Source organism: Eulemur rufifrons, chromosome 2 (assembly GCF_041146395.1).
Source record: "Eulemur rufifrons isolate Redbay chromosome 2, OSU_ERuf_1, whole genome shotgun sequence".
NCBI classification, from domain to species: Eukaryota; Metazoa; Chordata; class Mammalia; order Primates; family Lemuridae; genus Eulemur; species Eulemur rufifrons.
Window position 1 is genome coordinate 106,386,553 of NC_090984.1, and position 26,608 is coordinate 106,413,160.

At 34.2% G+C, this 26,608-nt stretch overlaps 1 protein-coding gene across 1 annotated transcript in view; it reads right to left on the minus strand.

The window, feature by feature from the left end:
* The window catches only part of CEP128 (centrosomal protein 128), a 340,191-nt gene that overhangs the window by 297,733 nt on the left and 15,850 nt on the right, over positions 1-26,608 (minus strand). The window contains exons 3-7 of the mRNA XM_069465188.1: positions 18,283-18,444; positions 16,479-16,565; positions 5,805-5,931; positions 4,680-4,798; positions 94-185 (exon numbers count right to left, since the gene is read on the minus strand). Coding sequence (XP_069321289.1) covers positions 94-185; positions 4,680-4,798; positions 5,805-5,931; positions 16,479-16,565; positions 18,283-18,429 — 572 coding nt within the window. The 5' untranslated portion in view covers positions 18,430-18,444. The remainder of the gene's footprint in view (positions 1-93; positions 186-4,679; positions 4,799-5,804; positions 5,932-16,478; positions 16,566-18,282; positions 18,445-26,608) is intronic.

Consider the following 26,608-nt stretch of genomic DNA (forward strand, 5'->3'; position numbering starts at 1 on the left):
GTTTTTTAAATCTATGTAAACATGTCAATTACAGAAGCCAATTTATTCTCCTAATAGTTTATGCCTCCCATGAAAACCATATTCTGCTTTTACCGGCTTCTTCTGGAAAGTTCCCTGTTGAAATCATCCCCAAGGCGAACTTGTTCACTGCTGAGGTCTCGGAGGGACTGATGAAAAGCATGAAACTAGCAAAGACAAAACAGAGTTATCCATTTAGGATTCTATTGAATTCTTCCAGTAAGATTTACTAAAGGTAAGAATAAGATCTTGTTCTTTGCAATAATGACTAAATTCTATAATCTTGTTAAGAAAGAACAAAATAAATGCTTATTCTGAAAGAAAGAAAATATTTTTTCAAAGAGAAGCAATTTTTTAAAAGCTGTATACAACATTAACCATCACATTCTATTGTACAGCTATTCTACTTTTCGTATATACTCTAGAGAAGTCTGCAAACTTTTTCTGTAAAGGATGCAGTAGCAAATATTTCAGGCTTGCAAGCTATATCATCTCTGTCACAATTACTCAACTTTAACACTGTAGTGCAAAAGTAGCTATAAACAAATAAGTGTGGCTGAGTGACATCAAAACTTTATTCTATCAGCCTACATGCTTTAGTTTTCCAGCCCCTGCTATACAAAACTCCTGCCCATCTACACTAGGAACCATGTATAAGAAAGTATGAAGCAGCATTATTTATAAAGAGAACATAAGAAACAAACCAAAAGGACACCAAGAGTAGAATGGAAATAAATAAACTGCAGTATATTCCTCCAGTGGAATACCATAAGCATTGAAATTAAATGATCAAAGCTACCCATACAGTAGTTTAGTTGAATGTCAAAAACATAATAAAAGATTACAGTAGTATCCCATTTATATAAAGTTTGAAGGCAGGCAACACCAAACAAGATGTAAGCAGTAAATATATTTTTTAAATAAAGCAAAACAATGATAAATATAAAAGTCAGGATAATGGATACCCTTTGGGGAAAGAAGGTGCATAAAAGAGGCTTGGGGGGGTCTGACAATGCTCTATTTCTTGGCCTGGGTGATGGTTCCATGGTGTTTATTCTCATTATATCTTTAACTATAAATATACATGCTACGTATGTATTTGTATACTATAATTTATAATAAAAATTTATAAGTTATACAGACTTGCAGTAACAACAAACTGATTCATTTCAACAAATGCACATTGAGCAACTAATCAGTGCCAGCTACTGGGAAACAAGTGGCTCACAATCTGGTATAGGAGACAGTTATGTAAACAAATCACAATTCTTTACTGGGAGCATTAAGAAAGTACGCAGTCAAGTAGAGCTAAGGGTCATCTTAAGAAAACAGAACTTAAAACAAGGAAGAACAATAAAAAGAAAGGAGTGGAGGTAGTGTAATAAACGAACAAGCCATCCACTTAGGATTTGCCATCATGATTTCCCAATTTTGCCAACCAGAATTCTAAGACTTATCCTTGACACGTCCTTTTCACTTATTTCTACCTTCCCCACATGGCTACCTATTCTTCAAGACCTTTCAATTTTATCCACTAAATAGTTTTTAATTCTACCCCATTCTCTCCAACTCTATTTTTCCTAATCCAAGTGACCAACAATTCACACCCAGAACACAGCAATATCCTCCTAATTAGTATGCCCACATTGACTCCATTTTCCACATTACAGCCAGTGTGATCTTTTCAAAATAATTTTGTCAGTGCTTTACAAGGCTTTGCATGATCTCAGCCCTTTATACTTCTTTAGCCACGTGGCCTTCTTTAAATTGTTCATAGGTGCCATCCTCCCTTTTGCCAAGCTATTTATTCTACCTGGAATGACTCTTACTCAACTTTCAGACCTCAGCTCAAACAACCTTTCTACAGGAAGACTTCCTTAACTAGGGCAGGTCCCTCTACTATATACTCCTGAAGCCCTATGCTTCTTTCCATTATAGCATGCATTTCAAGTTCATAATTATGGGTATATTTATGTATTTATTTGAATAGTATGTTCTATTAATATCTAGCTTCCCCTCTAGATTATAAACTCAATGATAAAGCAAGATTTTTGCTCTTCATTGTTTCCAGGTATAAGCACTATCCCAATGACAGAGGCACTAATAGAATGAAAGAGTAAATGAGTAATGTTAAGGTATTGTTCTCTACTCTAGGTTTAATCATATAGTCCATGCTAGTAAGTTGTATCTACCAAAAAATAACATACTCAAGAAAAAGTTTCCACAAGGTGTTTTCTAATGTACTTGGTTCTATTATCAGTTTACCTTATGCTATAACAGGCAACAGCTACAGGTAAGTATACTGGGACAAGCTTTGCATGCCCAATCCTAAAACTACCAAAACAAAAAAGTTAATGTTAGAAACTTCCCTAGCCCTTTTCTAATTAATTTAGCTACCCAAGATAACAAAAGAAAAAATTTCAGCTTGGTGGAGAACTTTAAAGAAGCAGGAAAAGAAATTTATACATAGAACTAATACTTCAGAAATCTTTAGTGAATACATAAGGTATGCAATTTCTTACTTATTAGAAAATGGCACCATCAGTGATTCAACAATCAGGAAAATATTAATGGGGGAAAATCAATAGGTCAATCACACAAGGACTAACTTGTTCATACTAAACTAAACTTAGCAAAATAGAAAGTAGCTGACTTAGCAGGACTTAGAGAAGCATGAGACATCTGAACAAGGAAAGAAACAAGGAAACATGTCCAACTCACTTTCAAATGTTCTACAAAATATAATCCTCTATAACAAAATTCAAAATAATATGATGATGATTCATATATTGAAAATAAAATAGTTTACTTGGACAATCCTGAAATTCATATGGAACCACAAAAGACTCTAAATATACAAAACAATCATGAGCAAAAAGAAAAAAGCTAGAGGCAGTACACTTTCTCATTTCAAAACATTATAAAGTGATGATAATCAAAACAGTAATGGTACCCACATAAAAACAGACACATCAACCAATGGAACCAGATAGAAAACCTAGAAATAAACTCACACATTTACAGTAAACTGATTTCTGACAAAGCTGCCAAGAACACAGAATGGAGAAAGGACGGTCTCTTCAATAAACAGTGTTGAGAAAACTGGGTGTCCACATGCACTAGAAGGAAGTTAGACCCTTACCTTACACTGTATTAAAAAAAAAATCAATTCAAAATGGATTAAAGACTTAAATATAAGACCTGAAACTGTAAAACTACTAGAAGAAAAAATAGAGGAAAAGCTCTAAAACATTGGTCTGGGCAATGATTTTTTGGATATGACTCCAAAAACACCGGCAACAAAAGCAGAAATAGACGAATGGGATTACATAAAATTAAAAAGCTTCTGCACAGCAAAGGAAATAATTAATGAAGTGAAGAGACAACCCACAGAATGGGAAAAAATATTTGCAAACCACATCTGACAAGGGGTTAATATCAAAAATATATAAGGAACTCCAACAACTCAATAACAAGAAAATAAATAACCCAATTTAAAAATAGGCAAAGGATCTGAACAGACATTTCTCAAAAGCCAACATACAAATGGTCAATAGGTACATGAAAAAATGCTCAGTGTCACCAAACAGTAGAGACATCCAAATTAAAAACACAATCACCTCACACTTGTTAGAATGGCTTTTATAAAAAAGATGAAAAATAAGTTGGAGAGGCTACAGAGGAAGGAGAACCCTTGTACACTGTTGGTGGGAATGTAAATTAGTATAGCCATTATGGAAAACTATACAGAGGTTCTTCAAAAACTAAAAATAGAATAACCATATGACCCAGTAATCCCATTTCCATATGTATATCCAAGGGTACTGAAATCAATATGCCAAAGGGACATCTGTCCTCCCATGTCCATTGCAGCTTCTTCACGATAGCCAAGATATGGAAACAACCTAATTGTCCATCAACGGATGAATGGATAAAAAAAATGTAGTATATATGCACAATGGAATTCTATTCAGCCTTTAAAAGGGGGAAATCTTGTCATTTGCAACAACACAGATGAATCTACAGGACGTTATGCTAAGTGAAATAAGCCAGGCACAGAAAGGCAAATATCACATGATCTGGCTTATATGTTTACTCTTTTGAATTCATGGAAGTACAGAGTAGAACAATGGTTACCAGAGACTGGGTGCAGGGTGGGTGGGGCTGGGGTGGAGAAAGGAGAGATTGGGGAGTTGTCAATCAAAGGGCTCAAAATTTCAGATAGACATGGGAAAGGGCAGTTGTTGATCAAAGGGTACAAGGTTTCAGATAGACAGGAGAAATAGGTTTTGAAATTTACTGCACACCAGGGTGACTAGAGTCAGTAATATTGAATTTTGAATATTACATATTTCAAAATAACTAAGAGAATAAATCTCACCATAAAAATAAGCAAGGTGATAGATATGTTAATGAACTTGTTTTATTCATGCCTTGTTTTACACATACACCGACATCACATTTTACCCCATAAATGTATACATCTATGATTTGTCAACAAAAAAATTTAATAAAATCATTTACTTAGTTAAAAAAAAATCAGTCCAAAGTTTCTGATGATGAAATTCTTGGTTAAAATACAGCCTTAAAGTTCAGGTGTTAGTCATTTATATAGAAAGGTAAGTAATGCTACATACAAATTACAGAATGGTATAAAGTACCTGGACCATATCAGCAGGCTCTCGAACAAACTGGATACCAGATCTGGATTTAACTCGTTTAACACCCTGTGGATCCCCATAGTCCTTCAGAGGTGAGGTAGGTGGAAAACGATGGCTATCTTTACAATTGAGAGAAAAGGAGGGGATTAAAACACTGCATGAGAAGAAACAATCCAAAATTTTACTCTGTACATACACGCCAGATACAGATATACCACAGACCCACACTATTTCCCAAGTATCTTGCTGTGGCCATAAAGTTCCACAGAACCCACACTAATCTTGCCCTTAAAGCAGATAAAATAATCTGAAAAGAGAACATGTCAAAAGGTCGAATTTGCTATGCTTTCCAAACAAGTAACATATTTTCACATACAAAAGTAATAAATTGCTAAATAAAAACTTTTGACTAGTACGTTACAAAACAGAATGTTTCAAATAAACCAAAATCTGAACAGTTTATAAAAATCAATAAAAACCTACTATTAAAAAAGAGTAGATGATAATGTCCAATTTTTAATCATTATCATAATCAACAGTATAATAACAAAATGAGGTACTGATGTTCAATCTATCTAAATCACCTCGCTTCATTACAGACATTTCTTTTTGATTCAAACATGAATCCCAGTGCTATAGGAAAATGTATAAGATTAATTAAGGCAAACTATGTGTTATAATCTTAAATCTAGCCATTGACATCCAGCTGCACACCAAAACTAAAATTCACCTGATCTTAACAAGTGTCACAGGACATTTCATAAGATATTTGATAAACTATTATGCTAGGACAAGACATCTAACCCAGAAAGTATACCACATCGTGAATCTTATCTGTGTGTGTGTTTTGAGTCTTTGGCAGCAAACAATTAAATCCAGGTTTGCCAGGTAAAGCTGTATATGTTCTACAGAGTATGAGAAAAACAAAACTAATAAAATAACAAAGACTCTTTAATATATCTCAAAATATGCACCATAAATTTCTTGATAACTCCATGTTCTAACACCAAATCTATATGATGTTATGTATGGGTTGTATTTCTCCAAAGATTAAATGCATTCAGGATTTTCTATAGACATATTTTTAAAACAGAAAAGGGTTTTCCAAACATTTGAGGCATTTACCTGCCACAGGGCCACCATCGAGGTCACTGGCACTCAGACTTGTAACAGAGATACTTCTCCTTCCTGAGTTTCTCAATAAACGTTGACTTCGCAGTTGATCTATTGATTGTTCCAAGCTTTCTTTTAACTAATTTAAAGAATATAATGAAGAATTATTCTTTTTAAACAAATTCCAAATACAAACAGATTTTAAAAGCTATATCTGAAATGTCTAGGTTCCAAAAGAAGAATTTATAACAGAGAACATTTTGAACTAAGTTATGTTAGGAAATAAAAAAAAAATAGTAAACATAAATATTTTAAGAACCAGTGGTATCTCTCACTAGCTATTCCATCTTCTATTACCAGAATGTGGAAGAGATTTCTACTATCTAAGGGCTTACAAAACCAGATTGAAACATCTAATTCATACACCACCCACATAAAGAAACATAACGTATCTGAAAGAGGAGACTGTACAGTATGCGATTACTTATACCTAATATGCCTCAGTATTTTTTATCATGTGATAGATATTTTATATGAAAAAACTGCAGAGATAATTTAAAAGAGATTTGGTTTTGCTTCTGACAGGAAGTCAACTGCAATCCCAAATCACCCTAATCCAGCTGGGAATTGAAATCACTCAAAGATGGGCTTCTATCCCCATGAAGGCTGGTCCATTTTCAGTTATCATTCCTCTTATTTTCAATTCACCATTTCTCCCACGCTATAACCCTTTGGAGTCCACAACTGAAAGCTGGAGGGTTTCTGAACTCCAGTTTTTGTCTCCCCCTAGCCTTTTGAGTTGATTAATAATTCTGATCCTAGCCTCTCTGCTTCTAACTCACCTCTTCTGGAATCAGTTATCACCTTAAAGGAGAAAAAAAGTCTCAAACATAAGACTCATCCTTCAGGACCTTCCTTTTTTTTGCCAGATCCTGAATACAAAACTCTTCACTGCCTTAGTAGTTCTCTGAGAGATTCATGGTATCCTTTTTTACACATTTTTCACATTTCTAGTTGTTCCCAGTAGGAGAATTGATCCAAAATAATCTTATCTACCAATGCCAAAAGTAGAACTTGCCAGCATCCTTTTTATGTGGGCTTATTTGCTAACAAATCCTAAACTGTAACTAAAAGTTGATGAATAAAATGAATCTTTACACACACATACATGCACCCTTCCACCAAAAAAAAAAAAAAGTCAACATGGAACATACAGAAAATTTTGCATAACAAGAGAAACAAAAAAATACCCAAAAATCAAGGAGGAATAAAAGATGTTTAAAATTAATCTTTTCAAAAATAAGATAAAAAGTTAGATAAACTATTTGGCAACCTCATTTTAAAACTTCAAAAAGATACATCCTAAGCCATTGGAGATGAATCTATAAGATGCAGAAAACAAAATGTAAAAGTGGATGAGTGAAACATAGTCTGTTTTAAATCACTCCTATAGGTATCATGGCAAAAACATGTTTCTCACCTAAAACATAAAACTAAAAATGCAATAGAATTTAAATCTACACTTAAAAGTCGTAATACGACAACAGACACTGTACAAAATCTAATGATGATGAATAAAACCAATTTGATAACTCCTGAAACACAAAAACAAAGTGATAAGATATAAAGTCAGAAAAATTGTTTTAAACTCTTTAGGATTATAACTTCTAAGTAGATGTAAAGCCAAACCAAACAAAATTAAATAAAAACATTATATTAATAAAACTCAATTTAACATTAATTTTCTATGGTGGAAGATGCTATTTTGCTGAAACTAAATCTCAACCCAAGACTGTGGCACTAACTACAATGGTACAAATTCTTTCACGTCTAGTATAACTACCTCACCACATACCAAGTGATGATTCCATTTTCGCCCATTTTCCCCTATCTGAAATCTGCAAAATGGACATCACAGAAAATGTAACATATTTTCACTTCAACTTGACATAAATGCATCATTTACAGATTAGGTCTATTCTTTTACATATGTTCTTTTGATATTAGACTAAAATAAGTGAAGCATTACTACTGTGCACCAGTATGAATACAAATAAAATTTGGGCACTGAAATTGAATGACAATACTTGTTTATAAGATAGTTTATCCAAAGCATCAAGACACACTTTTAAACTTGGGAGTCAAGTTGAGTAGGTTCTCTCTAGCCAAAGATGAAACAATTTGAGCATCAGGAAAAACCGCAATGGACTACAACACTTAAAATATGCATACAATTGTGAGTTAATACTCAAAGGGGAAAAAGTCACTGGTCATCACTAGAGGATGTAGGAAACCAACCAGTTATGTTGGAAACTAGTAAATAAATGAAATGAAGAAAATTATAGAAGCTTTTAGATTATCATTAAAATAAAATATCCAATTTTTAAATTCTCATGTAGATTTCTGAACATCTTGTGTCTCTATTTGGAAAAACTCTGATTAGAAACAAACTGTAAGTCAAGGCTAATGAATTGAAAAAAGTTACATAAAACTCAAAAGGATTAATTACACTGCAACCCAGAACTATGAAAGGAGATCATCTGGGCAACAATGGGTACTCAAAATAAGACATAGGATCATTAAAACATCATGATTCAGGACCAAAAGGAAGCCTGGCCATGCTTTCCTCAGCTGTACTACTTTTGTATCTGCCCTGGCACCTGTTCACATCTTTCACAACACCCCATGAGATAATAATAGCTTTACATATGTTTTATTTTGGGGATGAAATAAGACAATCTACGTAAAATAATTAGAACAACACCTGGGGCAGATTAGGTTGTTCAGTAAATAATAGTTTTTATCATTATGATTAAAGGGATGACTACAATAGCAAGAAGTAAATGGAATGAAGACATAAAATGCTTTAATCTGGAGAAGCTATTTAAAAGAGTTTGTCATTCCTAAAAATGACTTCACTGAATTCCTCTGGCTGCATATCTAGAGATTCTTGAATGGGGCAGTGTCAATATTCCCACTGTCAGCTACTTTTTCTATAACTCCACATACAATTCCTCCATAATATGATTTTAATTTCATTTCTAGCACTATTACTTTTCTTTTCTTTTTCTTTCTTTCGCTATGCTTTCTTTGTTTTTTTTTTTTTTAGCTAATTCCCTTTTTTCATTATTTACTTTTATAAAATAACATATGGGTTTATTATTGGGGGACAAAAAAATGTAACGATCATGTTTCACTGTTTGTGACCAATCACCAACAGACTACAAATGAAGTAATCAGTTCCATAGTAATGGGTGGACTCAAGAAGTAGCAGCAAAGCTTATACTTTATGTAGTTTCTCTTAGTTAATATACTGTGGTTACTGAAATGGTAACGGCATTGTTTGGGGACCAGTGTTATTTGAGCAAATTGGAGTAATGAAATTCGTGCATATCAGAACCATACAAGGACTGTGTGCATTTACTTTTCAGAGTCTTCAAATAGCTTCTCCATGTATTCAGGAGAGCTTTTATAGCCCCATTCAGTAGCAGAGCATCTTAACTCTATTTTATCTGGAATCAAAACTCTGTTTTGTTTTTATTTTATTTCCCAGCATCATTAACATATAATTGACAAATATCTGGGGAGGTTTTATAGTTAAAAAAAAATACTAACTTTCCAAAGTTCATAATAGCAACCTTCTTGAACTCTAAGAAGATAAGATTTCCAAGCAATCATAAACATCTAAGAAACTAGGAACTAATTCCACAAACAGCATGAGGAATGCCTAAGAAATAAATCATTCAATAAAATTGGGCTTCAATAAGGCAAGATAGGAAATAGAAAAGAACTGCATGTATAAACTTCCTTTGCCAATATACAGCATCAGTAACTGTTTCACTAACAGTTACTAATAAACACACATTCACATTCTCAGCAAAACTAATGCCATCCTTAACTAAGTTTATTTAGAGAGAGGAAAAAAAAATCACAATAGAAATGGTCATTAGGAAATTCATGAAGGATGTCTACCATTACTTTCACAAAGAGACTATAAAAGAAATAAAGTAGGAACAGTGGCTACCAAAACTTCATCAAATTTGCTTCCACACAAAAGAAAAACACACCATAAAAAACAAAAACAGTAACAACCTTGGAAAAAATTCTAAATGCTGCAATTTAAAGTACGGCTTGAATTTCGTAAACCATTTAGAGATATTATTTCATTTCTTGAAACATTTTTATTAAAAATTGTCTTTCATTTTCATACTAAGAAAATATATCCCCTAACACAACATAGATTATACAGAAAGGAATGCTAATTTGGTCATATATAAATAACTGCATTCACCTGGCTGTGTAGATGAGCATAAACTGTAAACACCTAAATATTTTGTCTAACTGTTCATTTTCTTTTTTACCTGACACTAAAGGGTCAGTATTTAGCAAACATTCACAATGTACCTGGCTAGCACTGGTGACCATGGAGACAGTTTGTGCTGAAAGTTTTAATATATCTATAATGTTGACATAAAAAAAAAAAAAAAAAACTTAAGTACTTCCATTTATAAATGTTAGGGGTCAGATAGGCAAAAGACAGGGCAAAACTGGAGGCAGAAAAGAGGTCATCTTAAAAATTTTGTCCAGGAAAATAATGTCATCCTCAGGCAAGTTGATTAAGTGCTTTATGCTTGGGTTTCCTTCACTGCCTGTTTCTCTACAGAATGCCAAGGTTGATCTGGCAACAGATTACAAAATAGATTGATAGGCTGTAGAGTTAATTTCATCAGCACTATTTTGGTTCCTTACAATCTATTCATCTTTTTCTAGTAAGAGGAGGAAAAGGAAGAGAAGGAAAACTTTTATAAAATCAAAACTATCATTTGCATACCTTTCTGATCCCACAATCCACTGCTAAAATTTATTTTTTAAATGGTAGCAAATGATCACTAGTTCCCACTGTTGTGCCTAACCTCTCTCCCTATGCTGGCTTACAGAAATATAAGCCCGTAATAATATTCCTGAAATTTAGAAATTCCATTTCAAAAATATGCTTTTATTTATGTAACTCTTTTATTTTTAAATGAAATTCCATATGTCTAAAGCCTCATATATCACACATATTGTAAACATAATTTTAAAAGAAGTGTTTAAAAATTTCCACATAATACTTTAAATGTCAATAAATGAGTACTCATGGAATGTGGAAAGAGCCCTTAATAGCAGTATACTATTGTATTTTAGGTGGACAGATGATATACTCACATACATAAGAGGGAGAAAAGCATTATTATTCATGTTATCTAATTTAGCACATACTTTAAAATCAAAATAATCAGATACTTCTATCTTTGTGAATGTTGTGATACATTCTGTTATTTATAGCCACAGTGATACCCACATGCAAATGAAGTTAGGCCCAATGAATTGAAATGAAACTCAATCTCAGAAATGTTTAGTAACTCGCCCAAAGTCACTGAAGTAGTTTCTAGAAGAAAAATCAGAATTCAATTTCAATTCTGACTCCAAAGTCTACATTTTTCCCACTAGCCTCAAAACAAAATTCTGTAAAAATTATATTCGTGTCCAATAGTTTTGTGAGAGACTTGGGAATAAAATTGTAAACAAGAGACTCTAAGAAACTAATTCTCAAGATTTGAAATATATTTACAAAAAGAAGGTCTTAATGTAACTGCTTGATTAAAATTTCTTACCCATAGACTCTTACTACTTAACATTAAAGTTATTGAAAGATTGGGAACAGTTTTTACCTTTGGGACAATCAATTAGTGATGCTCAGTGAGGGAGGAAGGAGTGAACATCTTCAGCTTTGGGATATTTCAAGTGGCTGTCTGGCTTTAAACCACAAACATTATCCTTTTGTGTTGTCACTAAATAGATTTGACAACTGAAACTCACTAGATAGAAGGGAAAACCTGGACTTTATAATTTAACATTCAATATTCTTCCAAAGTTCCCGTACCAGATGGTTAGAGCCTATTATTTTCAAAGGGAAATTTTAACCAAAATACTTAATTAGAAAAAAAAATTATCCATTAATGCAAGTCTCTAAAGTCTAATTTGATATTACTATATTTTAGCCAATCTTCACTTTAAAAATGAACTTAATTAATCTGCTGATTTGACTCAAGAGAATTATATTTTTCTTTTATAACCAATATTAACAACTTCAGCCTCATCAGCTGCAGCCCAATTTCCACTGCAGCAAGTATTAACTTTTTATATTGAATATTCTTTCTTCGGGGAATTCCATTTTCATAGCATCAGCACAAGGACAGACCCTGTTCTCTTGTGAATAGAAATACACAGTTCTAGAAGTATTCTAAACCCTAAGCTAATCAATTCCGCTATATAACACAGGAGTATAATTGGTTCCAAATCTTTACAGTAGGTTTTAAAATAAAACCTTCTTCATATGTCCCCTTTGGTCCCAATGTTCTGAGACTTCCCAAGAAATTCACAAGATGAGAAAACACAGGATGACACTTCTTTAAGGTCATGAAGTTCACTGAGCCCAAAGACCCTAAGTCATACTATCCAACTAAATATATGAGTCATTGGTTATGAGAAAGGATAGGAAAAAAAATCAATAGTTGTTACTTACAAAAAAGGTGAAAATCAATGCGAGTGTAGGCCACTCACGGAATTCACATTGCCCAAGTGGCAACTAGAACTGCCAACTTTAACAATGCTTCAATGCCAATCCTAGCTCAGCACTAGATTTCTTCCCAGTTCTGTTTCTGCATTTATTCCATCCAACTCTCATTCTGGACAATGTGCCAGCTGTACATTAATGACTTCTGTGATGTTGGGCTTCTGTTTTTTAATCATTTAAGACAATCTTCAAAAGCTAGTTTATCAATGTATAATTACATAACCCTTTGAACTTTGACTCCAAAGTCCCAATTCTCAGGAATATAAATTCATAGTATCATGAAAATTTAAGTTAACCACGACTCAATGAAGAAAATGAGTCCTGGGTTCTAAAATAAGATCCTACCCTTGGCACTGTCACTTGTACCTGAGGGACCATGGGCAAGTTAGTGACCACTCTGTGTCCCAGTTTTCCTATCTTGAAAATGAGGATACTAACTGTATTCATCTTATGGGATTGTTGAGAGAATTAAATGAGCTAATACCAAAAAAAAAAAAAAAAAGCATCTGGGATATACCAAGCTTGTGGCTAAATTCCCAGAGACTATGAAACACCAGGGACCCCATATGATCCTTTAATGCTGCCAACTCCTCACTGAGAAGCCTTCACCTATTACAAGCAAATAATTAAATTTAGGGGTGGAGGCCAGGCATGGTGGCTCACGCCTGTAATCCTAGCACTCTGGGAGGCCAAGGCGGGAGGATGGCTCGAGGTCAGGAGTTCGAGACCAGCCTGAGCAAGAGTGAGACGCCATCTCTACTAAAAAATAGAAAGAAATTATCTAGACAACTAAAAATATATAGAAAAAATTAGCAGGGCATGGTGGCGCATGCCTGTAGTCCCAGCAACTCGGGAGGCTGAGGCAGAAGGATTGCTTAAGTCCTGAAGTTTGAGGTTGCTGTGAGTTAGGTTGATGCCACGGCACTCTAGCCAGGGCAAAAGAGCAAGACTCTGTCTCAAAAAAAAAAAAAAAAAAAAAGTTTAAAAAAAGAAAATAAATAATTTAGGGTTGGAGGCTATAAAGATTTAAGGGAACAACGGTGAAATCATGTATATTTCAAGGAAAAGTAGTCAAAAAGTGACCCAGCATGACTCGTGACCCTTGGACTTTATAAGATCAACAAGAATAATTCTCATAGTTCCTCTGTTGGGGGAGATCATCTTAAGAGGAAAACATCCCACCAAATATTTATCTTTCCAAACTCTTCCCCTTACGCAGTGATAAATTATGTTCACAAAGTTAAACCCCAAGAAAATAAGTATTTAAATACATATATATCACTTATATCCATTTCCTGAGGTTTAGCAATAGAATCATTTATAAAATCTAAGTTAATAATAAAAGTTCCTGTCCTCCCTAGGGCAAAAGATTTGATTTCATTTTCTAGGAAATCTTTTATATTTTAAAAAAGGAATGATAATTTCAACTAGGCAATGGACATTCAGCATGATGAAAATTTTTTAATAGCTGAGGATTGGTTAAAATGAATTAACTTATTACACAATGTTTAAGAAGGAAAAAAAAAGTTCAGTTCCATAGCAAAAGGATTTGTGAGTTGCAGCATAGTCTCAAAAAGAAAAAAAGTCACCCTTTAGGGTTCCTTTGAAAAAAAAAGTTAGCTAATTCTATCGTGTACTTTAAAGACTTGACAATTACAAATAGACTCAGGAAAATCACATGATAGATGGCACACTACATACACCCATTTTTAGGTTATGATATATTCCACGACAGCAAATATTGTAATGTTAAGAAAACAATTTTCAATGAGGTGCCAATCAGAATTACTTGTGAGAAATATACCTTCTGAGTTGTGTGTCTTATGGCAAGTATTGCCCCAGGTAATTTCTAGGTGGCAGGATAAAAATCATCACTGTATTGAATGAGTATAATATTAATGTAAGGCAATAAGTGACATAGTCCTCTGGTATCCTGGAGGGAAAAATCATTGAAAACCAACTATTTTAACAGAACAAGAATTTGGGAAAACCGAGGAAACTCTAGACCAGACTAAATAACAGCCTGAGACAAAAAGAAAAACTTTCACTCTCCTACGTATTATTTTTCGTATGAGTAATTTTGCAGTCTATGTATTTACAACTCAGATGGATATACCTGTTGAGTTTACTTCTCATGAATAAAACCACTCCCCCAGAGAGTTCAGCATTATTCAACTCTAGGTCTACCATAGAGACTTAATACCACAGTGGAACACATTTTGTGTTTTAAATGGTTATCTGTATAGAAGTTTCTCTAATATATAATTTCATTTCCCAATTGTCCAATTCAAAGGAAACTTACTGCCATAAGTAAGGATCTAAAATTCAACTTGACAAAGTAGGATTGTTTTCTGCTAAAAGTTAACAATAATGTTTTCAATTTTTACTAATAAACTAAAAAGCAAAGACTCAATTCCCATTCTTAATAAGGTAATTAACCTAAAACATTTCATGAGCTACTGAAATATACAAAGACTCTAGCTCAATCTGTCAAGTACATAATAAATCAAAAAAATCCTGTTGGTGCAAGATTGTCCAAGTTTATTTTCTAAATATGAGTAGCAGAAACCCTTATGAGAGAAGATAAGGGTTGTGCCTGAACTATTAGCTTCCAATTACAAGTGAATAATGATGACTATACTTTTACTTTGTAAGATGAAAATAACCCATCAATTACAACTTGAGAGTTATGTAACAATTCAGTACAGCACAGATATAGTATAGACATAATATTAGTTTTCTCATCACATTGCACGTATACTCATCATCACAAACATGATAAATTTAATTGGTTTTCAAGAGTTTACATAAGATGAGTAAGCAAATTTCAAAGGAAGGAAAAATAGAAAGATAGAATTAGCAAAATAATTAACTAAAAATACGGTATGCATTTTATTCCAGAATTCTGGGGTATCTTTCCTTCTTAAATCCTCATATGAAGTATAATAAATTGGCACATCCTTAAAGGGAAATTTTGAAATATCTAGCAATTTTTAAGTCCACATACCCTTTAACTCACAAATCCTACTTCCAGTAATGCTACAGGATTACAAAAAAATACGTGTACAATAACAGTCATTGCTATATTATTTATAATAACAAAAGAAAAAACTAGATATATCCATACTATAGAATATTATATAACTGTTCAAAAGAATGACATAGTACTATACAAAGTCATATAGAAAGTAATATACATTATTAAATTTTTTAAAGTTGCATTATATTTTATATAATTTCATTTTTTAAAGAAATCACACATATGCTTGTATATGCATAGAAAATGTTTGGAAAGATATACAAGAAGCTGTCAAAATTGTTACCTCTTTTGAGTGGGGCTAAAAGGGGCTTTGAGAGAAGAGTTTTATTTTTTTTAAACAATGAACACCGGCCGGACGCGGTGGCTCACGCCTGTAATCCTAGCACTCTGGGAGGCCGAGGCGGGTGGATCGCTCGAGGTCAGGAGTTCGAGACCAGCCTGAGCAAGAGCGAGACCCCGTCTCTACTAAAAATAGAAAGAAATTATATGGACAACTAAAATATATATATATATATATATACAAAAAATTAGCCGGGCATGGTGGCGTATGCCTGTAGTCCCAGCTACTCGGGAGGCTGAGGCAGTAGGATCGCTTAAGCCCAGGAGTTTGAGGTTGCTGTGAGCTAGACTGACGCCACGGCACTCACTCTAGCCTGGGCAACAAAGCGAGACTCTGTCTCAAAAAAAAAAAAAAAAAAAACAATGAACATGTATTACTTTAAAATAAACTATCCTAAAAATTCTTAACTCCTGATAGAGGGTATCGGTGGCCAAAGTTGAGCAAGTCTCTGTTTAATTCAAATCCTGAATTCTTCCCTCTCTGACCTAAGCTTTCAAATTCAGTAGAATCTAATCTATATAATCTAGCTGTCAATCCATCTGACAAGCTAACCTAAATTTAAACCATAAAATAGTAAAGTAGGTTTAAAAACCAAAGCTCTTCTCCTTTATCTCACATCCCCACTCCCCAAAAACTACATTCCCAAAAAGCTTGGTAACAGAAACTGCAAACATATGTAAACATCCTCACATGTTCTATAGCACCCGCCTGTCCGTTACTATATTCTCGATATCGTCCAAGCATCTGGTCCACTTGCCGCAGGTTCCGACTGGTATCCTTGAAAGAAAATGGACTTGTATTAATTTTTCTAAACACTGTTTTTCCCAGTCAATCTTGGTAGTATGTCAATTAGCTAAGTCAATGTTTTAAAAATATACAGTTTATATCACAGTTAAGTTGGGTATCAATGCACTTCATAAATATCAAAGAAATCTAAACACCACCGAGAAAGAAACTCAAATCCCACTGCAGTTTACTTGTGTGAAATCTGATGCACATAATTTAAATACTTATTTAAGGCTGCCTAATAAGTCAGCAGTAAAACCATACATTGAAAAAAATCCCCATTTTTAATATGTGCACCTCAACTAATTCATACTTTCTTTACAAAAAAGGAATCCCAAAAGAACAAATCTAGTAGATTGTATACAAGGGCAGCAAACCATTAGGATCAGTGTTACTTCAATTATTACATTGCCTCAGAACTTGATAAGAGGGGGTAAAAAGGGTCCATTAACCTTAAGCTATAAACAACAAATTTAGTTGTAATCACAACAGAAATGGTTTTCACCTAAATATTCTAGGTTTCACCTTAGAGATCAATAGAGGCAATTCTTTCAAAAATATATACTTATTAGTGTACCTCATTGGTAGGAAAGTACAAGAATTCATACTCCAAAATTCCATTGTTATGGAATTGTTATGTTTAAAATACGTTTAAAAAGAATAGGCCTTCTGATTTTTAAATCAAATCATGGCTTCTCCACCAAAAATTATCCTCTTCTTATCTAAGCACACTAATCCAAAGCAATTAAAAGCCAAAGCCCATATTTATCCAGGCTAAAATGTAAGGGATTAATAAGTAGGAAATAAATTATATTTCTGAGTTTTTTTTTCCCAGTACAACTATGTTACCCTGCCCCCACTTCTTTTCCTAAAGCCTTTCTATGGAAAGGATGGAAACTGCCTCCACTCGAACTTCCAAACACTGTCAAAAGTTAGTCTCTAAAGCAAAATGGCATCTCTGTATCATTCACCCATACATAATCTACCTCACCAAAACATGGGCAACTTCTCTAAAGGCACATGTCGAAAAGAAACTAAACTATGATAATTTCGACTGGTTTCACTCCCGCAATATTTTATTTAGAAATATTGCTTTATCCCAAAACACTCTCCACAACCTATCATATATTCCAAATGTCTTTACTGACTGTGGTAGGCAGAATAGTGGCCCTCAAAGATGTCCAAGTCCTAATTCTCAGGACCTGTGCACATGTACCTTACATGGCAAAAGGGATTTTGCAGATGTGATTACATTAAAGGCTCTGAGATGGGGAGATTCTAGTGGATTATTGAATGGACCCAATGAAATCACAGGCATCCTTAAAAGAGGAAAAGGGAGGCAGGGGAGGTAGAGTGATGTGATATGAGAAGGACTCAGCCCATCCCTGTGGGCTTTGAAGATGAAGGAAGGCAGCCACGAGATGAGATATGTGGGCAGCCTCTAGAACATGGAAAAGACAAGGGAACAGGATTTCCCCCAGAGCCTCCAGGAAGCAATACAGCCCTACCAACACCCTGATTTTTAGTCCCATGAGACCAGTGTCAGACTTCTGACTTCCAAAACTGTAAGATAGTAAGTTTGTGTTGTTTGAAGACATTAGCTTTGTGGTAATTTGTTACAGCAGCAAAAAAACTAATACAGTGACTGAAACTATTACTTAGTTCAAACTACTTAAAATCTATTAAATGCAACCACTGTTAAACTAACCTGTAAAGTACTCGTTATACTGTTGACCTTCTCAGTGACTTCTGCTGTAGGATGACTTCCAGTATCCCTGTGAGTTGACCTGGCAGTCCATCGACTCAATCGGTCACGAAAGTGTAAGTGGTCTGACTCACTGGATGATTCTGCCATTGATTTATATAAATCCTTCAAAATAAATTCAGGTCAATGTCAATCAAATGGTAAAAATCAGGGAAATAGATTAATTTAACTATTCACTTTTTTATCTTTTTGAGTATTTATTATTATGCCATTAAATATGAAATGTCCAATTTCAAATCAAAAGTATAGTTTATTATATCTCAAACAAGAAGCAGTACAATTAATCAAAGTATGCATCTAAACTACGGTTTTGTCATCTTAACAGTAGCTTGTTTATGCCAGCAGTGAAGAAGCCTGGAGAGCGAGTGGTGATGAAATCGCAAAAGGCATTTTCCACAGCTCGTTGAGAAGTGAACATTTTTCCTTGCAAGAAGTGGTCCAAAGCCTGCAAGAAGGGATAGTCAGTTGGTGCAAAGTCTGGTGAATACGGTGGATAACAGAGAGTTTCCAATTCCAGCTTCTGTAGTTTGAGCAGCACTGTTTGTGTGACATGTGGTCAAGCGTTGTCTTATAAGAGGATTGGCCTGTCTCTATTGACCAATCTCGGCTACTTAATTACAAGCATCCTCATCATTTTGTCCAGTAGGTTGCAAGAGACATCCACTGTAATTGACTGACCAGGTTTCATGAAGCTTAGGGAATAACACCAGCACTGGACACCAAACAGACACCATTAGCTTTTTTTGATGAATATTCAGTTTTGGACTGGGTTTCATCACTTCATCTTTATCCAACCATTGTGCCAAACGCTTGTGATTGTCAAAAAGAATCCATTTTTCATCACATGGAACAATGTGATGAAACAAGAAATGGAACAAGAAATGATTTGCCTTTTTGTCATGACAGCAAAGAAAGGCAAACTTCGAGACGATTCTCTTCTGACACTCATTTAAATTCACGCAAAACCATCTATCCAGCTTCTTTACCATGGCCATTTGTTTCAAATGGTCCAATATTATTGGAATAATAACATCAAACCTTGCTGCTAATTCACACATAGGTTGAGATGGATTTGCTTCCATATAGCTTTCAGCTCATCATTATCCACTTTGGTCTCAGGTCACCCACATGGCTCATTTTCAAGATTAAAATCACCATAACAGAACTCAAACCATTGACATACTGTGTGTTCATTAGCCACATCCTTCCCAAACACTTCACTGATATTTCAAGCTGTCTCTGCTGCATTGGTTCCATGATGGAACTCATGCTCAAAGATAACACAAATTTTTTACTTATTCAGGGTTTCACAAAAATTGCTGTTAAAAAATTTGAAAGATAATCACAAGCCAAAATGTGCGTTTGAAAAATTGAGGATGTACCGTCACAATAAACACAAAACAAGAAATGTCCAAGTGAAATGTCAGATATCAACTGTCAAACTTAGTACATTTCATACTTAATAACCTAATACATTAGTTCTTTTGCATATCATAATTTCTACTCACACGGCTTAAAAATACAAAAAGTCATTTCATCATGTAACTCTCCTTTTATTTCTTCTGCTTTAAGAGAGCAATTCCTCAGATATGATTTTAGTCATGTTTACAATTCTCAATAATAATAATAATCCTTTAGAGTGTGCAATGCTTTCCAATTTTAAAAGCACTTTCACATACGGTACCTCACTTAATCCTACAAACAACACTGTATGGTATATGAGAAAAACACAGAGAGTTTCTAAAATTATGACCTTGCAGGTATCTTAATATTAGTCTGATAAGAACATTGTGTCTTTAAACATAAAAACACAACAGACACACAGTATGACCTGCAATAAGAGAATCGCATTCATTGCACAGTGAAAACTCTCATACATCTTAATTTAAAATATAACAGAATGAAAAAAATGATGTAACAGAGGTACAAATTCTATAATGATAAGTATGTGAGAAGATGGCATCTTCAACAGTTCCACTAAAATAGAAAGCCAAACATACTGAGAATAACTTCATCATTATTCTCTCAACATGCTTTTCTCCCATCCTTATCTCAATTTTCTATTTAATGCATAAGAAAATTATTTCATGTAAGTAAATCTCAAAAGTTTCAGAAAACCTTTTAATAGAAGTTGAAGAAGCTAAATATATTTAGAATAAGGAAGCATCAGAGAAAACTCAAGCAGTCAAAAGTCAGTTTATTGATTATCCCAATAATTTCATTTTCTGCTTAATAGAGGGTTCACTTAATCTTTATTTTAATATTAATTGCTATAATCTTCCTAAAATCAATATGGCCATTTTTTCTGACTTAATAGTGTGATGAAACCTTTATTTAATGACAGAATACTCTGGACTTTCGGATCTTTATTCTGAATGCATCTGGGAAGTACATGACCATATACTTAAAGAGAAGATAAAAGGAATTCGCAAAATGTATATAAATCCTAGAGCATTTAATGAAAGCAATTGTGTTTTGAAAATATTAGATAAAACTGAATAAAGAACCAATGACCCTTGCTGTGAGTTTAGATGTTTCAACATGAAATACAGTCTGTCCTTGCCGCATCAGAAGAAGGATCAATGGAATATCCAACTTCTTCACATTAGCTGAGACAGAGTTAGAGAACATCCTCAAACACATATGCTTCTCCTCTGCCTATCCCATGCCTCTTAACTTCCTTCTGCACCTGTATTCTCTGGCTCTTGCCTCCCTTCTTCTAGGTATAAGCACAAAGGTACAGTGCCCACAATGTAGCTCCCATCCATATCAGGAAACATGAACAAGGAACTAAGGCTGAAGCAAATGTTTGGCTTTGTTTGTACTGGCTTACAATTGTATAAGTCGAAAAGAATAAAGAAGAAAAAAAACTTACATTTAAAGTTCACCTTTTAAACTTAGGAAATCACTTCTGTGTATATCTCATAAATTTATGCTACATGACCTAAATCTTTTACTCTAAGTTAAAGTACTTCCCAGCACTTTCCATTAGTGAAAGCAGGAAAAATCAACACTTTCTGACAGCCTAGCATTATGCCAGATACTATGTGGATGCTTAAACAGACAACCCAATTTAATTCTCATAATAAATTATTAAAATAAACACTATTAACTCCTAATTTATCGAGGATGCTAACGCCAAAAAGTGGTAAGCAACATATGCAACTCCATGCCGTAACTGTAAGTAGCAAACCCAGGATGCAGACCCAGGATTTAGTCAGCCTTCTCTGTTTTCAATACTATGTTCATTCTACTGTGTTCTGCTATCCATTATACACTAAGAGTGAACAATATTAACAGTTAATAAAAATTGCTAAAGACAGCAGCAGGCCAGTGCTTACATGTACTATGGTGTCCTCTACTCCCTCTCATTTCATATCAGCATAAAAATATCAAAAAGGGGAGAAATATCAAGAAGATGAAATCTTAACTGGTACCAGGGGAAAATATGAAGTGACATATCTATGCTACATTAAAATAAAGAGCCCTGCAAACAAATCAAACCATTGGCCTCAGAGTAAGGTTTTTGTTTCCTGATTCCTTTTACCTCTTGTATAAAAGAAAATAATAATTATGCCTGGGATCTGTCTCCTTCATATCAAAATTCTATTGCTTAGAGGATAATAATTTTCATGTTAACAAGTCATAATTCTGGAAATTAAATTGAAGTTAAGAAATCATGAGGCAGAATAAAAAGGTGATATTGAAAAAGACAATGTTTACTATAATGGTTGCTGACGAGAACAAGGAATAAAATAACTATCTTTGGGACTTGATTTTTCTAAGAGTATCAAAATTTTAATAATAAACATTTATCTACAAATCACTTCATTGGATATAAATGGTATGTCAGACACTATCTAAAAAGTAGACAATTTGAGTTTCAACTTGACTAAAAAATAGTTATAGCTGAAATTCTTATGCTTTTTTTAGTAATTTGGAAAAATATTTAAATTATAAAACAATAGACTACCAAAATAAGCATGCATATATCTACCACCTAGAATAAATGCTATCTTTCTGACATGTATACCTTCTAACATTTTTTTGGAAAATATTTAGAATATTACAAATAAAGTGTTAGTACCCTCTTACCCTACTCTTAACTTAGTACTATTTCTGCCCCACCTCCCTAGGAATAACCACTAGCAGGATTTCATGTATTATATAATTCTGCAGGCCATATTTTTATACTTTTACCATAGGCATAGGTACCTCAAAATCTTTTGTATGAAACATGCATTATAGTCAATTGATAAATATTAACAAGACATGGGGCCGGGCGCGGTGGCTCACGCCTGTAATCCTAGCACTCTGGGAGGCCGAGGCGGGTGGATCGCTCGAGGTCAGGAGTTTGAGACCAGCCTGAGCAAGAGCGAGACCCCGTCTCTACTAAAAATAGAAAGAAATTATATGGACAACTAAAATATATATATACAAAAAATTAGCCAGGCATGGTGGTGCATGCCTGTAGTCCCAGCTACTCGGGAGGCTGAGGCAGGAGGATCGCTTGAGCCTAGGAGTTTGAGGTTGCTGTGAGCTAGGCTGACGCCACGGCACTCACTCTAGCCCGGGCAACAGAGTGAGACTCTGTCTCAAAAAAAAAAAAAAAAAAAAAAACAAGACATGGGATACTGAATTTAACTCTAAAGCAGAAAATCTTCATGGCATTAAATAAAATTAAGAACAACATTAAATTATCTCCAATTGTCACATAACACAGGGAAAAAAAATGACCCCTCACTTACCCCCACTGGGATTACATACTTTTAATAAAATAGAATCACACTTTCCAGCATGAGTTTCACCAGTACATACATGCAAAGTCTTCAGCTAATAATTTCAATTACTTTGAGCAATAAAAGATGTTCAAACTCCTGCATCTGATGGAACACCTGCAGAGATACCAAGATTGAAGGGGAGATATATCTGAGAAATTTGCATGGCTTTCTATTAAGCATAAGAAATACTTAGCAACCACTTAAGGACCTTAATTACTTAAGTTTCATAAATGTTGAACGAAGGAAAATTAAAGACTCTGATTATAATAAAAAATAGAAATTAAATTATTTGGTTGTTAATAAAAATTTGGCGTTTTTTTAACTATTACTGATAACTCAAAAGGTCAAACATGACTCCCATAGCTAATTGAGAGAACAACTAACTGACTCTCAGTGCCAACACAGAAAGCAGCTACGGTGGCAGAGGTCTATCCTTACCACAAGATGCCAATACCACCACTCCCCAAATACAGGGTTGATGGAGGAAGAGAGAAACAGATGAGAATAGAGTGGCCACCAAAGTTGACAAGAGGCTCATACCACATAATCAGAACCTAGGGTGGAATGTATGGAGGGCCATGAAAATAGTTCCTGAGAGCCCTTTAACATAACTGACTCAAAAAATACAAAGCAGTGTCAATTGTATACTTTTCATTCATCATTAACAATGTATTATTTTACACAATTAAAAAATTAATTTAAAAAAACGTATGGTGAATCCTAGCATCATTGGCATTAATGAAAACTGACTAGGCCTTGGAAAATACACTCCCCAATGAAACTTTACCCAATATATTAGGTTCATTCCATGTTGATAAAAGCATACCAAGAGTAGTCACATAAGAAAATAAATATACATGGCCACAAAAAAGTGTTCACCGAATAATCTAAGAAATGTAAATTAAATAAGATGCCTTTCTAGCCTATTAAATTGTTTTCTTTTAAATAATAGTGTCTATGGTTACCCAGGTTGTAGCGGAAAGAGTACTCTTATATTGTTCTAACAGGAATGTGTAAATTGATACACCTTATCTGGATGTCAACAGGAAATATGCATCAAGAACAATTTGTACCTTTGATCTAGTAATTGAACTTGCAAAAATTTCCCCTAACAAAATCATCTAGAATACATATACAAATATATATTTCTATATATAGCTGTCCATATATATATAGTTACTGTGAAGTTGTAATAGAAGGAAAATAAAAACAACTTAAATTTCAAAATACAAGAAAATGGTTAAAATATGGTACATCCATACCATGAAAAGTACACAGACTTTAAAACCCCTGTTTCTTTTTTTTTTTTTTTTTTTTTTTTGAGACAGAGTCTCACTCTGTTGCTCAGGCTAGAGTGAGTGCCGTGGCGTCAGCCTAGCTCACAGCAACCTCAAACTCCTGAGCTCAAGCGATCCTCCTGTCTCAGCCTCCCGAGTAGCTGGGACTACAGGCATGCGCCACCATGCCCGGCTAATTTTTTCTATATATATTTTTAGCTGTCCATATCATTTCTTTCTATTTTTAGTAGAGGTGGCGTCTCGCTCTTGCTCAGGCTGGTCTCGAACTCCTGAGCTCAAACGATCCGCCCACCTCGGCCTCCCAGAGTGCTAGGATTACAGGCGTGAGCCACCGCGCCCAGCCAAAACCCCCGTTTCTGAAGAACATTTTATGGCAAAGAAAAGGATATAAAAGTATAAATTCCAATTTTATAATAAACAAGCTGTATGCATATATAAATTATCAGTATATAAATTTAGAGGTGCAGGAAAGAGCAGAGATAAAAGGGGAGGAAAATACACCAAAAGTATATATTTACCATCCAGAGTTTATAGTCAATTTGCATTTATTAAATATTCTTTCATAAATTTTCTATAATGAATATGTATTGGTATATAATCAGAAGGAAAACTACAATGTATACTTAAAAGAAAGAAAAATATAAAGATCACCTTCAGATCTAGCAGGTTAATAGGCTGATAGCAGATTAACAAGCTGACAACCTAGAAAATGAGTCTAAATAAAGGCTCTATATTCAGAACTCCCTTCTTCTTGGTACTTGTTTCCTTTTCCTTCCTGGCAACTTCTTGAGCTTACTTCCTGATCCCCTAGCACCTATTTGTTAATGGATAGGGCCATGTCACTATTTCTCACAAATTGATGAGCTGAAAAAAATGGGATCACAATACCAATCTCTATTGTTTCATACTAAAGAGCACTGGCTGACCAAAGGAACCATTTATCATGAGTTTATGAGCTAAAAGAAGAATTTTGTTTTAACTGTGCTGAAAGATAGTTATTAGATTCAAAAACTGACTCACTTAAAAAAACACTCTAAATACTGAAATGACTTGAAAATTGAAGGATTATGTAAAAATATATTAATGTGTACTGCCATTGCTTATGTAATCAAATTCCACTTTGGGAAACAAATTAACAATGGCTCATGAGTAACATTTAATCACTATTACAATTTGGAGCCCAAAAAAGAATTACTAAGACTAGTAGAAAAACAAACATCCATATATGTTCAAGGAAAATCTTCATTATTATTTTTAAAGATATAAAAGAAAAACGTTCAATTGGATGAGGAATTTATTCTCATTACCATAAGAAATTTCAACATAATACTGAATGGAAAAAAAGAAAAAATTTCTAAATTTGAAGAATGATTGTACTCTAAAAGAAAATTTAAAGAAACTGAATTACCTAAATTCTGGCTGAAGATAAGAAAAGTATTTCCTTCAATTAGAGAAAAAGCAGTAAAAATTGTTCTGCAGGTTACTACCACCTGCTGGTGCAAGAAATTTCTCATTGATGAGAAAGCAACAATATTTGTGCTGTCTGCTTTTCAAACTCTGAGCTTTTTCCAAGACTCTAGAGAGGACTAAGATGGGTGACCTTGGGTGAAAGTCCCTAGAATCTTAGAGAAAGCTCTGGGTCTGAAAAGCAGATGGTACAATTCTTAGAATAGTTTATTTAGCTTCTCTCAACACATCAGTATTTAAAAGCATAAATATCGCTGCCTCTGCCGTAATGAACCTTATAAAGAAGACATATGGCCACCAGAGCAAGTAATGAACCCACATCAATGTGCTCCCACTGAGGCTCTAACCATCTAAAAGAAATGCCCGTATGTGATCCTAAACACAGCAACCTGAGAGAGTCAAACTGCATTCAAACCTTGTAATAAGAGGACTGGCAATGAGCCTTTACAAACTCAAGTCCACCTCTTTTGTTATTTGACCTAAGGAGCCATCAGATTGTCTTCATTATAATGACGCATATTTGTATGTATGAGAGCTATAATTTATTGATTCTCAAATCTCTTTTCCTCAGAGCCAGTTTAAAACAATTAGGATTTGCAAGCTGTTCCATAAAAGATAAGCACCCAGCATCAGGGGTGATATTTCACAAAGACTGACTAGTGCATGTTAAGTAGGAGATTGCTTCTGTAGCCTCCAGGTGCCTCAGCCGTCCCTGTCCTCAAA